The 15,534-nt window shown below is 39.0% G+C and overlaps 2 protein-coding genes across 3 annotated transcripts in view; one reads left to right on the forward strand and one right to left on the reverse strand.

The window, feature by feature from the left end:
- LOC139936329 (uncharacterized) overlaps positions 1–15,534 on the forward strand; it is a 101,144-nt gene that overhangs the window by 31,381 nt on the left and 54,229 nt on the right. The gene's annotated exons all lie outside the window — the stretch shown is intronic.
- LOC139936332 (uncharacterized) lies at positions 1,340–7,412 on the reverse strand. 2 transcript variants are annotated; one of them, XM_071931130.1, is made up of 7 exons: positions 7,305–7,412; positions 5,300–5,383; positions 5,035–5,152; positions 4,215–4,374; positions 3,705–3,936; positions 2,700–3,056; positions 1,340–1,900 (listed from the first exon to the last, which is right to left on the reverse strand). In XM_071931130.1, coding segments are annotated over exons 2-7 (915 nt in total). In that variant the 5' UTR covers positions 5,347–5,383; positions 7,305–7,412; the 3' UTR covers positions 1,340–1,899. The 2 variants fall into 2 exon arrangements, with proteins under 2 accessions (XP_071787231.1, XP_071787230.1); XM_071931129.1 differs by lacking the exon at positions 7,305–7,412 and adding an exon at positions 6,105–6,524.

Genomic DNA, 15,534 nt, shown 5'->3' on the forward strand with positions numbered 1-15,534 from the left:
TTCAACTATACATTTTTTTACCATAGGCCTATTATGTTCAACTCCATTCATACTTGTTAAAATGTAAATGCTGAAACAACTTCTTCTTGGGGCTTTCACTCATTGATGAATGTTCCTTGTTATGTGCATTAAAATATTTGTTTATTATTTAATAGATAACAAAGGTGATTGTGCTTTTGTATTTTTCCTGAAAGCATGTGGTTCAATTTTCATAAAGTATTAGATATTCTTTATCATCATAAACTTAGGCACTAAAATAAAAAATGTCTGCAGTTATTCTGAGTCGAGTGAAAATATTATACAGCTCTAACATTTTAGCATCTTCAATTGTAAAAGGCGACACAGTTGTTCTTTTGTGTTTTACCTTTTTAGTGACAATTCCTATACAGAAAAGTAAAAAATTTGTGTTGTTCTTTCAACTGAGTAAAAAACTACAGAATTGGAAACTTCGTAGATCAGTGGATGGCAGCATACAGCAATAGTTTTCCATTGTTTGAAATATAATGCGCAGGTTCAAAATTATGCCAACAAGGGGAATTTTTAAAACCTGACACTGAGGGTGGGTGGTCAGGAATGTGAGGGGGGGCTAAAATAGTGGGAATAAATCCTTACAATATCAACCTCTCCCCCTTACTCGATACCAAGTAAGGTTTTATGCTGATAATTATTTTGAGTAATTACCAATAGTGTCCACTGCCTTTAAAGGGAATGTTTTAGTCAAGTAATCACTCTAAAAGAGTGAGAGGGCAAATCCACAAGAGAAAATGCACTTTATGTTGTATGTGATTATAGTACAAGCCTTGTATCGGTGTCCATTTTTGATTAGTGTTTTTTTTTACATTATTTGACAATGTTTTAATTTGTCCTTTTTTGTACAGGTTTTTATTTGCGTCATTACAAGTACGTTATAATTATTATAGTTATGACAACTGCATCCTGGAAGTTACCTTGTATAATTTTTAATGTGAAAAATGTTTCACTCACATAGGGCCTAAGCCGATATGTTTATCATAATTAAATTTTAAATTGCTTGTATACTTATACTGCAGGCTAATCTCTGTCAAAGATGAACATAACACGCATTTTACAGTTTAAGTGAACTAACCTATTAAAACTCCTGCCACAAAAAAAAACTTTCCGGTTGAGGTATCCTTCTCCTAGTTCTGTAGACAGAACGGATCTGGAAGTAGCTGGACCATGGGTAAGTCTCTCATACACCTCTTTCAGTGCAAGGCGGAGGAACTCCTTCTGTGGTCCTCCTAGATCTGATCCCCGCTCCCCCATAAAATCAACCCCCCCCCCCCCCCTACAGTACATGTATTATGTAAAAATACTGCGATACACAATGTATTGAGGAGAATACACACTGTGGAAAGTATTACATTCATCACCGTCAGTACATTAGGCTATACATATGTACTTGCAGATAGGCCTATATTGTATGCACACAGCGCGATGGGTGCTGGAAGAAACAGTAACAATTATGTCCAAAGTTTTTCCAGGTTTTCTGTGTCCAAAAGTTATTTTGGAGCTTGTTCAGTTGACTTGGTTTTCTTCGTTCTCTTCCCTCGTGTTGTGCTTTGTGGCACATCAGTACCTTCCCCATTTCCTTTCTTTCTCTTCGTACTCTTCTTGACTTGTGTATCTGCTACCACTCCCGGTGTGGCTTGAAATGATGCAGTGGCTAATTCCTGCTGCATGGGGGCAGCTCTTGCAACTGGTTGTGTTATTTTGTTAAACCTTGAAACAAATGATTGTACCGCAGTGTCTTTATTGGGTCTGGTCAGTGTACTCGATATTGGCCCAGGATTGCAGACAAGTTGAGGGTACATCTGCCTGGAAGTCTTGTCTCTATGTTGACACAGAAGAACGGCCTTTTTTATTATTCTCTTGACGTAGTCTGAAATTAATAAATATTAAAATATGCACTCTATAAAATCCAACAATGAGACATGATTCTCCAAATGGGAACGCGAAGCAAAGTTTGATGCCACATGGTTGTTTTCGCAGTGAATGTTTCACTGCAGTTGCCCACAAATCAACTTGGATACGCACCATTCCTTGCAAATTGGGAAAATGGCGTTATCATGAGTGTGTACGTTTAACAGATGGTTGTGAACACTGTCAAATTTGGCAAGCATTAGTTCTTTATCCCTGTCTAGTGTGGAGGCAGCGACCCAGTACATGGCTAATGGCAGGCTGCAGGAACCTATGATTTGGTTACATGCCAAGACAAATACAAATGTATCTTTGAAAATATTTTGATAAATGTTAAGATTAAATTCATTTGCATAAAATATCCTTAGAATAAACAAAATCTGATACACATGAACAGGGTGATTTGTTTGAGGAAACCTTACAAATTGGTATAATGATTGGCTACTTTTCAAATATTAAAAAAAATGTTTCTTCAGTGTATGTATATTCATTTGTTTTATTTCATGAATGCATAAAAATTACAAAAATCACCTTAACATGAACTTATTTGTAAATCTAAGGAATCTCTAGTACTTCACTTTAAAAAAACTCTGGATGTTACGACAACTCTCTTCAGAAAATTAAATTAATAACAAAACTCTTCACACTGGTAAGATATTGCTCATCAACAAAAAATGAAACTCTACCATATCAAAGTGCAACTCATGCAGATTTTGGATTTAAAAAACATGCTTCAATGTAAAAAAAAAAAATAAACTCACCATTTTTGATGATTGAAGAAGGATGCATAAGAAATGGTGGCAATGTTCAAGGATGTCAAGGCCCGCAGGAATTTCTTAGGACTACATCCTGACGTCAAGACAGCAGCAGAAAGAAGGTTACCTGCTGCGATGTTCCCTATATAAGGCTGACTCCTCCATTTCTTTATCTGACAGCAGCCACGCTTCCTACAAATTTGTTGCACTTCAATGAGGGTACCAGAGTTAGGACGAGTGATCTTGACCTTAGCCACAGTGTCACATTTGTGGCATTTCTGGAACAGTTGTAGCAGACTGGACCCAAACACAATATACTTTGAATCCTCTAAGACGTCATATCTAATCTCTTGACCATCAGAACTGTGGGCGAGAAACAGAGAGATATCTATGTGTGAATGAATCAATGAGTTGAATATAAGCAACATATTAACGTTGGTTTTTACTCATACACCGATGTTCGTTAGCACTGTATACTCTGTACTTTCCTGTGTGTGAAAAAATATCACAGGCATGTTACTCAGGTGCGATTTGAACCCACGACCCTTGCAATTCTAGAGTAGTACATGTCTTTATTACCAACTAGACTACAGAGGTTGCCCGGTAGCTAGAGGCAGTTTGATTCTTATGTTTTCTAGCCTCGGGGCAACCTCGGTAGTCTAGTTAAGACACTGCTCTAAAATTGGAAGGGTCATGGGTTCGAATCCCACCCGAGTAACATGCCTGTGATATTTTTTCACAGCACTAACACACATCGGTATATGGGTAAAAACCAAAACTAATATACTTTTTAAGCAACATGTTATTCGAACATCATCCTTCTGTTACGCAGACACCTAGATCATAGATGTGACTTGTCCAATCCAGCTTTAAAAGATACAATGTAGATCTTGTAATTTCAATCAATTATGCTTTGATGTCATTAAAAAAAAATTAAGCTGGATTTTCATTAATATTTCCCAAATGTATAGAATAAATTTTGATGAAAACTATTTCTGTGTTTTAATTTACCTTGGGTTTGTATCGTCACTGTCAATGCTTGAAGGCACATAGTCACTTTCACTAACAGACTCTGCAATATGATCATCGAACACGGGTTCCTCGGGCAATGTAGCAGGTTTTGCTGCTGGTTGAATAGTTGCGGTATGTGTTGAAGGTTGCAACTTTGTCAACGGCTTCCCCTTTACGAGGGAACATTCAGTGAACTTGTTGTTACACTTCAGCAGTCGCTTTGCTTGAATACCTAGTAAAATAATATTATAAAGGATACACAATAACAGACGTAGACAATGTTTGCAAATGCACATCATAATAGTTTGGTTTATTCTTTTTCAGCTACCAATAAATAGGTACTTTTGTTTTTGTAGAAAAATACTAATAACTTGAGCCCAAGTTGTGATTCATACAAGGGGATGGGGGTCTGCCAAGTACCCCACATTAGCATTTTGCCTAATATCTCAACTGCATGAGGACACCGGACATACAAATCTGAAAATTGTTAAGTTTGTTGAGCACATTTACCTTTATTAACTGGGTGAAACATCTTGGGCTTAGTTTGTGTCCGTTTAGACCTCACTGATGTGCGATGGGCTTCCCTTGGAAAGATGTTTATTTGGCTACTGGCAATGTGATGTATGGCACAACGCCATCTTGAAACTGTTTGAGTTGACTGATCAATCCCCTGATGAAATAAAATTAAATAATGTCAAAGATAAAGTTAAGACCACCGCTAAGAAATAAATACATATATTTTTAACAAGGTGTTACTCGTGCTTAAGGGGTTTCCACACCAGCATGGGAGTACTCCTCAACTGTACTCAAAATTAGCCTATGTTATCTTTTGTGACTCCATTTCTACCCCATGATTTGACCTTTCATGACACTTGCATTCAGGTTAACATGTTAAGATTCTGCGCTGTTCATCAATGTTCTTCATGTCTTTATAGACATAATATTGTAAAATAAATATAGATTTTGTTATACATGTACATGACAGGGATATTTAAATTGAAGGCCTTCAGGCTACAGTTTGTTGGCAAACTTATTTAATTCCAGGCATGTCCCTGACTTTTGTTTTTGGTTTTTTTTTTTTTTTACGTGCTATTATGCCAAATATATAGTTATAATAATAATGACTAAAACGCTATTCTTGATTGATAAAAAAGTTACCATTCCTCTCTTATCAAGGTATTGATTGGGCAAGTCTTGCCATAGAATACATTGCTAGACTAGCATGGGGGTATATTGATGCATTATATATGGTCCCTTATCCATTAAGATAATGTATCAAAAGAGATGGTTTCAATTTTTCACCAAAACATGCACAATGAATACTACTTACCATTGTTGTGGTTGTAGTAGTTGCACTTGTTGCATTGTCACCATCAGGCTCACTGGAAGGCGCATCTGGATGATGAGGCACAGTCTCTGTGACCATTTCCAACCCCCTGGTAAATCCTCTTAAATAAAAATGGAAATAGTCAGTCTTGGCCCACATTGTTTGGACCATTTTTGTTTTCCTGAAAATGAGCACATTACATTACAAAAAAATCAGTGACAGAATAAATAGTTGCTTTCTTATTTAAAGCAAATCTTAGGAGGGTTACCTCTTGCACACTGGAATGTTCTGGTCCGACACTGGAGGTATCACCATACTTCAAGTTATATTCGTCAAGTGCTTCTTGCAAAATCTATAAAAGGAAAGTACATGAAGATTTTGTTCAATTTTGTTTTAATAAAAAAAAAAAATTGCTAGTATTAAGCATTATTGATATTCTGCAATACTCTAGTTCATTCACCAGGAGTAATTACATACATGTATATGTAAATCACAAGAGTATTATTTTAAACCAAAACATAAAATACGCAAAAGGAAAAACAATGCTTGCACCACCCCCACCCCCCCCCCCAAAAAAAAGGGGGGAGATAAATGATAGTTCATTCATGATTCAAGTTAATTGCCCTTTCCTGTTTACATTCTCCTTGAACCTTTTTTAGCACCCCTGTAGTTTGTTATTTCTTAAAGTCTTTGGTATGTTTTTGGTATGTCCAACGCAATGTATTTAGTCAGAGCAGCATACAAGGAGCACAGGTGTTCAAGCTTTCTTTCATTAGTTTTCATTTTTATCATGTCAAAGTCATGCCTAAAATATAAAGTGTTTACTCTGCTGTATAGACCCGGTTTCCTAAAGCCAGTTAGTATGTTTTATTAGTTGTATTCATCGTTTTTTTCTGACTGTATCGTTTTCCGTGTTACACTTGCACTGTTCATGCTGGTCGGTTACTACCTCCAATCATGGAGGAATAATAAGAACCATGCTTTGCTCAATCCTTATAAATTAACAATCTAATTACCACCAAGTGATTGGTCATACTATTAAATGGAAACTGTCTAATACAAATCATCCCTACCCGGCTTCTCTGGCGTTTCTTGAAGGCTGCACCAGAATGCTTTGTCGGCCGTGTCACATCGGCGTCAACACTAACTCTTTCATGGCTATCGTCCGCAGCCGACAGCGGAGGTATGGTTGGGGCCTTCAGGCTTGGCACAGAGCCTGGCTTCAGCTTGAAGTTACGTGTGATCCCCATATGCTGCTTTGTAGCATCGTAGAGTCATCCAGGCAGTCTTCTGTAAAGTGTGCACTGCAAATCATTGACCATTTATTTTGGTCTGTTTGAAATCCGACCGAGTGTTACGCACAAAATGCACCCATTCTTTGCTGGTTGAAGGATTCTTTGGGAACCTGAAAAAATGTATCTCTGGATTCTTCGAAATAGTTCTCGTACACCCACCGACGACACAAGATGCAGGCATTTTGCCTACAGTAGATACTTTTGTAAATCCAGAATTATTTAGCTGCGGCGCGAGACACGTTAAATACACAAATCATGGAGGTACGTTAGCAGCGTGTGGTGATTTGTTTACCTGGGCTAACTCCCACACATGACGTTACCATATCAAAATCATGGAGTGCGCCGCCAACGGCAGAAGTGTTTTAAGTTTTTTTAAATCATCAGATTCGCGCCTAAATTTTTGATTGATTATTACGAAAAATTCAGAAGTGCAAAAATTTCAAAAAAAAACAATTTAATGACAAACAAACACTTTATGAACAAGAATAAATATAATTCCCGCTGGTTTATCGCCTCGTTCAGCTGGGACTTTAAAATAAACAAAGGGTAGATGTGTTTGTGCGATTCCCCTCTCCCAGAATTTGCATTTTAAGTCAATTGTATCATTTGTCAGTATCTTGTAAAGACAAAGTGTTGAAAAGTTATTTGATTGTGCTTCTGAACAAATGAGAGATTAAAGTTAGCCCAACCATTGGCCTGATGTACCGTGGCTGTATGCAGTGGTGGTGCTTTGACACAGTGCACATGTACATGTGTACAATTGTCTCCAACGATGCATGCTGTACTTGTATTGTGTGCACAATACGGGGACCATTTGATCAGACCTACGTATGTATTTGTGATTATTCAAGTCACTGTTCAAAAGTTTTGTCAGTCAAAGTATGACGTTCAACTGCCCCTTTATCTGTGCTAACGAGTTGTGTATAGTCTATCACTACAGATGATAACATCAAAACAGCAATCTGTTATAGTACTAACCTTCAAACGTCTCAACTAAATGAGGGAAGTTCCACTCAAGAGGTTTTTCCTTCATGAGATCCATTTCGTTGTGTGTGCGGTTACACTGTTGTACTGCAGAGCGCGACCCCAGCAGACAAGTCACACGCTGCGTATTTTGCACAATACTTGAGTAAAACATTGTGGTTTACTAAACACCATGTAAACTTTTACAATCAGTTCAGTAAAATTTGCATAATATGTGTTTAAAGTTGCTAAGTTATGTAAACTTTTAGTTTTACTAACTATTTGAGCAGTTTTTTATTTACACAAACATTTGTTTAAATTTTTCATTAATTTTTACTTAGGTTAAGTATTTTTTTACTTAACACATTTAACATAACTTTTTTTTTACCATTCTTTTTCTGAGTGTAGAGGATTATTTGAAAAAGGGACAGAAAGCCCGAATTCCGTACAACTATTAATATTGCTCTCATACACTTGACCCCATTAGAGGATTATTTAAAAAAAAGGGAAAGAAAGCCCGAATTCCGTACAATTATTATTATAGCCATAATACACTTCGCCCCACTAGAGGATTATTTCACCAGGGGAAAGAAGCCTTTACGATTGCATCATATGCCCGTCTTCCTAAAAACGCCCTCTATCGGCCATTGCCAACACCGCGACTCAGTGCCTCCGCGCCTCCACCTTCCCCGTCTTCACGATTGCATCATATATGCTCGTTTTGCTAAAAATGCCCTCTATCGGCCATTGCTAACACCGCGACTCCGCGCCTCCGCGCCTCCACGTTCCCCGTCTTCAGGATTGCATCATATGCTCGTCTTCCTAAAGACGCCCTCTATCGGCCATTGTGAACACCGTGACTCCGCGCCTCCACGCCTTCAGCCTTCAGCTTCCCCGTCTTCACGATTGCATCAAATGCACGTCTTCCTAAAACGCCCTCTATTGTCTGCTTCACCTACCTCACCACTCACGTCACACTTTGACTCCCTACGACCCTAACATTTTATCTGTTGTATTCATCAATCGCACTCAATACAATCAAGTAGTATAGTACGACAAGCTATTTTCTTCCTCCATGCTATGACCAAGTTACTTAAAACGTACGTGACCGCGACTCCGCGGAGACGCAGATAGAGCTCCGAGTGTACCTGTATTCTATAGTTACTCCGCTTTTTGAAAACGTTGAGAGTGCGTTCTGGTTCAACTTTTTTTGCACAGCCTTCTCTAGAAATATGTGATGCGCATATTGAAGATCATAAAAATATTTTTGTGGTCATACCTATTGTCTCATCTCAAAGTTTGCCTATTTAAATCGAAAGAGGAAGACTTTGAAACAAATAATTAATGATAAATAAAATGGAATTTCTCTAATAAATACCGCTTTTGGGAACTCGCTTGCAAAGACAACTTGTTTACCTAGGATCGAGTGAGCAGAAAATTGCGAGGCATTTGTGAAAATCACACTTTTGTGCTTGTTCTTGCAATCGTGTGTGAAAGTCACTCACTGGTTCAGTAGCAGACTGCTTCATAGATCTGAATGTGAATATCCCATCCTCGTCGCCAATTGTAATGTTTAAGCCTGGATGATGATCGATGAATATGAGTATTAATGCAGTGACCAACACCAGTACTTTTGTTGCATGATAGAACACCTTTGTTTATTTACTTGACCTCTGACCTTAACATAAAGTATGGAGCCCCTGTAACAAAGTAATACGATGCATGAACACTACAATTTCCTTTTCAATAAAGGCACTGTAAGCAAGTGTGTAGAATCGTGATCTTCATAGGCTATTTGGGATTGAGATTGTACACAAGGGATGTTTGCACATAGTAATACAACACAGGCTGGTTTGGGACCAGGGAAAAACCTTGTTTGATGATGGGGTCATGAAAGACTCTTCAGTTGGAGTAGGAATGTCTTTGCAGGTTTTGGCAGGTTGGTTTGGTAGCTTGGCTTGATAGGCGACCTTGTTATGTTCTGTATCATATTTCTTGAGATTGCTCCTACTTGTGTGCAAAGCAATCAAGAGGGTGATTGTTGCATTTTAGTTCCAACAATTCAATGTGGAAGTCGTCTTGTATTTTCTCTACAACACAATGGTTTACTGCAACCATTCTGACAAAGTGTTTTTAAGATGAATTATTACCTTTACTTTTGTGACAAGCTCATCCTTATCTATAAACAAAGCATAGGTCTGAACAACATCACTGATACAGTTCATTATGTTCTGTATAATCCTCTGTCATTTTTTTGCATTTTTTTGCATTTTTTGACTTTTTTACTGACCTTTTTAGCATGGTCTTTTGCAATCTTCCTTTTTTGCTTCTTTTCATTTTCAATCTCATGTAGGATTTTTCTTTTCACACCCCCAGGTTTAACTTGTATATATTTTGTTCCTTAAATGCAGACACTTGCCTGTGGCTGCCTTGGCATTTACTTAAACACCAAGGAGTTTCGTCATACTTTTAAAGTCTCTAGAGTCCAAAGGATTGAATATTCATAACCAAACAACTTATAACTGAAGCAAATGAAGACACTTGTCAAACTGAAGCTTGTGTTGCAATGGTCAAGATACAATCTGAAATTTAATGCCAAACATAAACAATAATAAGATACGTGGAAATACATGAACTGGCATTTAACAATAGAAATGTGTACAAATGTAAACTTTGTCAAGAACAAGATCATAATAAAGTGTTCAAACAGAATGCAAAACTTTGTCTAAAAACTCTGATTTTGCCTTGTAAACTGTAACAATAGAAATGTGTACAAATGTAAACTTTGTCAAGAACAAGATCATAATAAAGTGTTCAAACAGAATGCAAAACTTTGTCTAAAAACTCTGATTTTGCCTTGTAAACTGTAAGTCAAACTGTTGCAGAATATAAAGAGAAAAATATGCTTACCAAATTGGGCTTTCTACACTGGATGAAATTATAGAGAACTTGAGAAATACTTTTGAAAAGCTGGAACTATCATGTTAAAACAACCACATGTAATGTAAAAAAGCTGCACAATGGAATGCTGTGGGGGCAAGCATGGGCTGCATGTACTGCATGTAACATAACCCACACATGTACTCTGGTGTGGGGCTATGGGGGACGTTGACCTCATTAGCATACACAGGATGACCTTAATGCACTGTCACTAGGCTACTTGGCTGAAAGGTCATGCACTGCAAAATAGGTACATATTAATTACAACTTAAAGGTAACACACATGAATAAGCGAAACTCACTGCACAAACTGCTGCAGTGACATGGCTCCTCAACTGTGCGCAGCATCAGTTATACACTTAGCGCAGCATCAGTAAGGAAATTTTTAAGCCATGGCTTATCAATCAATCTTACGGTAAACAGTTCACTTAGTCAAGGTAGTGGTCCGTGTTGGCTCTTCGTCGGGGACGTATCTGGTCTTCTGAAGTAGACATTTGTCCTGGGTAGGAACCAAGAGTACCAACTTGTGAATTGGTCTATCGAGGATATATGGAGGGCGCTTACGCCTTCCTTGGCTGTCTCGTTCACCATCTGCCATCAACAGCTTGACGGTCCTCACCTTGTCGTCTTTACTAGGATAAGTATCGATCACTCGAGCAAGGGGCCACTGGTTACGGGTTGTGTCGGTCTCCTTGGATATGACAACGTCTCCTTTCTGGATGTTCCGCTCGGGCTTGGTCCACTTCTTGCGTTCCTGTAGGTTGTGCAAAAACTCTTTCCTCCATCTCACCCAGAATTCGTTGGCCAGATACTGGACTCTTTTCCACCACTTGTGCGAGTACACGTCTTCCTTCTGGAATCTCCCGGGCGGGGGCAGTACAACCTTGGGCTTCATGGTTAGCAAGTGATTTGGAGTTAGCGGTTCGGGGGCGTCTGGAGAACACAGATTGGCAGTCGTGAGAGGCCTTGAGTTAATCATGCATTCTATCTCGATCATAAGGGTTCGGAAGGCTTCATCGTCCAGCTGACTTCCAGACTTCAGGAAAAGAGATAAAAGTATACTACGTACCGTGCCTATCTGCCGCTCCCATACACCACCCATGTGGCTCGAGTGCGGAGTGTTCATTTTGAAGGGGATCCATTCACAGTCAGACTCCAATAGGTACTCTCTTACTCTGTTTTGGTCCATGTCTGCTAGTGCATTCTTCAATTCATTACGGGCACCGACTAAGGTAGTTCCTTGATCACAGCGCAACTGACGGATGGGCCCTCTTCGGCTTTGAAATCTGCTCAGGGCGTTGATGAAGGAGCTAGCAGTAAGGGAATTCGCTGTTTCTAGATGGACACTTCGGGACGCCATACAGGTAAACAGTGCACCCCAGCGTTTCACTTCGCTTCGTCTCTCCCTTATGTAGAATGGACCAAAATAGTCCACAGCACAGTACGAAAACGGGGGCGCAGGTTGAAGTCGGTCCTCTGGTAACTCAGCCATTTTCTGCTTCTGCATAGGTCTACGGAGCTTTCGACATGTTACACATGAAGCGATATAGTTTGAAACTGCTGCTGATCCGCCGATTACCCAGTACCCTCTCTGGCGCATCTCGTTGTGTGTAGTACATCTACCCATGTGATGCACTTTCTCATGGTGATGCCTTATCACTAACTCAGTGATGTGATCTTTGCGAGGCAAGATGACTGGATGTTTCAACTCTGATGACACATTGGCTCTTTCAATCCGTCCACCTACTCGAATCAAACCAGCATCGTCAAGGAATGGGTCAAGTCTGAAGAGAGAACTAGTCGCTTTGAGACTCAGGTTACGTTTCCGAGCTAACTCTCTCGTTGTGAACTCTCCTCTTGTTTCGAGTTGTTGGAGAATTTCAACTTCATTCTTGAAGTGCTCATACTGGACTTTCTTGAGAATTTCTATCTCTGCTTTCTTCATCTCAGACACCTGGATGATTACTCTCGGTGATGGATGAATGTCAACCACCTTAGACACACCTTGGGAATTTCTTTGGTGAAGCCTCGTCTTGAACTTCAGACATATAGCAACAGCCTTCTTTGCACGATGCCAACTGGAGAACCGATTAAAACGTGACTTCTCCAAATGGTCAGGGAATTTGTTGATTGCATCCAAAACACGGGTCGCGTAGACTACAGCTTTCTTCACCTCGGTATCTGTCTCATCGAGCTTTGGCATTTCTACTTGTGGGCTTTTGTGGGCACCGCCTTGATGAAGAAACTCCGGTCCAGTCAACCAAGTAGATTTATTCACCAACTGTTCAGCAGTCAAACCACGGGAAGCTTCATCGGCAGGATTGCATTGTGTGTCAACGTACTGCCAGGAACTTGGGTCGGTTGCGTTGCGAATTTGCTGTACACGGGGTTCAACATACACGTGGAACCTCTTGGATTCATTGGTCACATATCCCAGAACAATTTTGCTATCAGTCCAGAAGAACTCCTTCATGTTCTGATAAGAAAGCTCGGCTCGTAAAAAACTCACCTGTTTTTGCAGACATGGTTGCTGCAGCCAATTCCAGTCTTGGGATGGCCACATGCTTCAGTGGGGTCACCCTTGCTTTTCCCATGACGAAGGAGCAATGAACGTTTCCAGTTTCATTCACAAGACGGAGATAGGAACATTGGCCGTATCCTTCCTCGCTAGCATTGGAGAAGTGATGAAGTTCGGCATCCATGATACTACCAAAGTTTTCTGGCTTGAAGGATCGTTGTATCTTCAACTGTTCAATGTGAACACACTCAAGACGCCATTTCTCCCACTGCGGACGAAGACTCTCTGGGATTGGGTTATCCCATCCAAGCTTATCACGGCACATCTGCTGAAGAATCTGCTTACCCTTCAATGTCACGGGTGCTACATAGCCATTGGGGTCGTAGATCGAGCTGACTGTTGAAAGAATACCACGACGAGTGAAGGGGCGATCTCGTAATTCTATACGGAACTGGAAAGTGTCGCTTTCAACGCACCATGTGACTCCAAGTACTCGCTCTAGAGGGAGTGGATCTACATGAAGATCAAGATCTTTAACTCCAGTTGTTCTTTCATCAGCGGGAACAGATTCAAGCACTTCCTTCTTATTGGACAGAATTTTGTGCAGCTTCAACCCTGCACTTGCACATAGACTTTTGCTGGCTTGGATCAGGTCGATTGCTTCCTTCACTGTGGCTACTGACTTCAGGCCGTCGTCAACATAGAAGTCGTTTCTGATGAAGTTGGCAGACTGCTGCCCAAATTCTTCTTCACCATCATCGGCTGCTCGCTTGAGACCAAAGTTTGCACAACCAGGGGAACTGACTGCACCAAACAGATGAACTTTCATCCGGTAGTCTACAACCTTGTTATTTGGGTCACCATCTTTCCACCACAGGAATCGAAGGAGATCTCGGTTATCTTCGGATACGAAGAACTGATGGAACATTCCTTTGATGTCAGTCATGATGGCTACTTCTTCCTGGCGGAATCTACACAAGATGCCCACCAAGCCGTTCATCAAATCAGGACCTTGCATCAAGTGGTCATTGAGGGAAACTCCCTTGTACTGAGCAGAACAATAAAAAACAACACGGATTTTGTCTGGTTTCTTCGGGTGGTACACACCTGTAACATATTTTTAGTACATTAAATGTACATTATTATTACAGTTTTAATTCAAGTTTGACATACTTCCTAATGAAGTTTAACTGTAGTTTCATTATAGTTACAATGTAGTCTTTTGGCCGTTTGCCATAGGTTTAATATGCTTAAACTACAATAAACTTCAATTAAACTTTATAATTACTTTTTTTTCTTCAATGTTTTCCCTTGACCATCACGTTATTTACTGTAGTTATAATATAGTATAACTACAGTGTGACCCCAGTTTTATTGTATTTTAAATATTTTTTGTTGTAGTTTGTCACACTTGTTATAGTCTTTTTTCTGAAGTGATCACGAAGTTTTATTACAATAAAACTGTTTCAATAATTCAGTTTCAATACACTATTAATATAGGAAAACTAGTTTTGGGTGGAGGACCTTACCGTAGTGTTTTTGTAGTGCAAGCGTATTAAAACCGAAGTCTCATCGTGAAAGCGATTTTAGTGCATTTTAATTGTATTATATTTATGATGTAAGTGTTATAAAAGCACCATAATAATACAGATCAACTACATTTTTAAAGTATTTTTTACAGCAATATTAGCGACATTTATAGTTTACAGTTTACAGTTTAAATGTTTCAATTCACAGACCCCATGCATGATTGTCCCAACATAACGGAAAGCATTTCATAATGCTGACAACAAAACTGTAGACTAAAGAGCCAACAATTATTAATGATACAATGGGACAGGGTTTTTTAGTACCAGTTTTATGTATCATTGGTTTTAAGAAGATCTTATCATTACAATCCTTCTGTTTTGAAAACTTATGATCTTCAGTTAATTTTAATTACAAAACTGTCTATCGTCCACTCTTATGAAATAACGTGAGTTTTTGTTAATGTGATAACCGACCGTCGGACATTTCCCAGAGAGCAAAAAATAACGACTGAATTTTAGTCATTTATTTGAAAAAAACCTCGGCTACTTAAAAAGCTTTCAAAAACATCATAAAACGTCTAATCAAATCCGATATTAAAAAACAACAACATAATGTCAAACAGTGTAAATTTTTGTTCTGCAATAATCTCAACTGCTTAAAATGCTTTTACGAATACACATCGTTAAAATTCGTCAAATCCGATGTTCACATTTTGCTGGAAACCATAATAATTACAAGTAGTTGAAATCTTTGGTTTGAAATAACCAGATTTTGTTCTTCTTCTATTGGTCTAAGTAAACTGTGAAGTATTCTAGTCTGTATATTGGAGAAGAAGAAAGAATTGCAAAAGTACTCAAAGTTACAATATAGTTGTGGCTGTTAGCCTTGCAATTAGAAAAAGAAAAAAAAAAAAGACAAACAATATTCACCATCTACATGTTTGCCGTTTGCTTCTTCAAGCGGTTGGAAACGTTATTTAGCTTGGCCCGGATATACATTTTGATGTCACTCGGTCTCCGATCCATGAAGCGGGAACGGACACTTTCTATTTTAAGAATTGGAGAGAAAACAAAGGAATACTTAGTGCAATATTCACTTTGTCACAGCACAAAATTACATCTCCAACTGTTCTCAGTGCATTTTCAAAGGGGATTGACAATTAATTAGGGGATGATTAATTCAGAGATAATAGTATTGTTAGCCAGAGTAGGGTTGGGCACCATCAACTATTACAGAGAACTGTAATTGGCTGGAAAT

This window comes from Asterias amurensis, chromosome 4 (genome assembly GCF_032118995.1).
Source record: "Asterias amurensis chromosome 4, ASM3211899v1".
In the NCBI taxonomy this organism is placed as follows: Eukaryota; Metazoa; Echinodermata; class Asteroidea; order Forcipulatida; family Asteriidae; genus Asterias; species Asterias amurensis.

Coding starts and splice junctions, on each gene's coding strand:
- LOC139936332 (XM_071931130.1), bottom strand. CDS start 5,346: ATGGTGATACCTCCAGTGTCGGACCAGAACATTCCAGTGTGCAAGAG. Junction 5,153..5,299: donor AACATTCCAGTGTGCAAGAG/GTAACCCTCCTA, acceptor TTTTTATTTAAG/AGGATTTACCAGGGGGTTGG. Junction 3,057..3,704: donor AGTGACGATACAAACCCAAG/GTAAATTAAAAC, acceptor TCTCGCCCACAG/TTCTGATGGTCAAGAGATTA.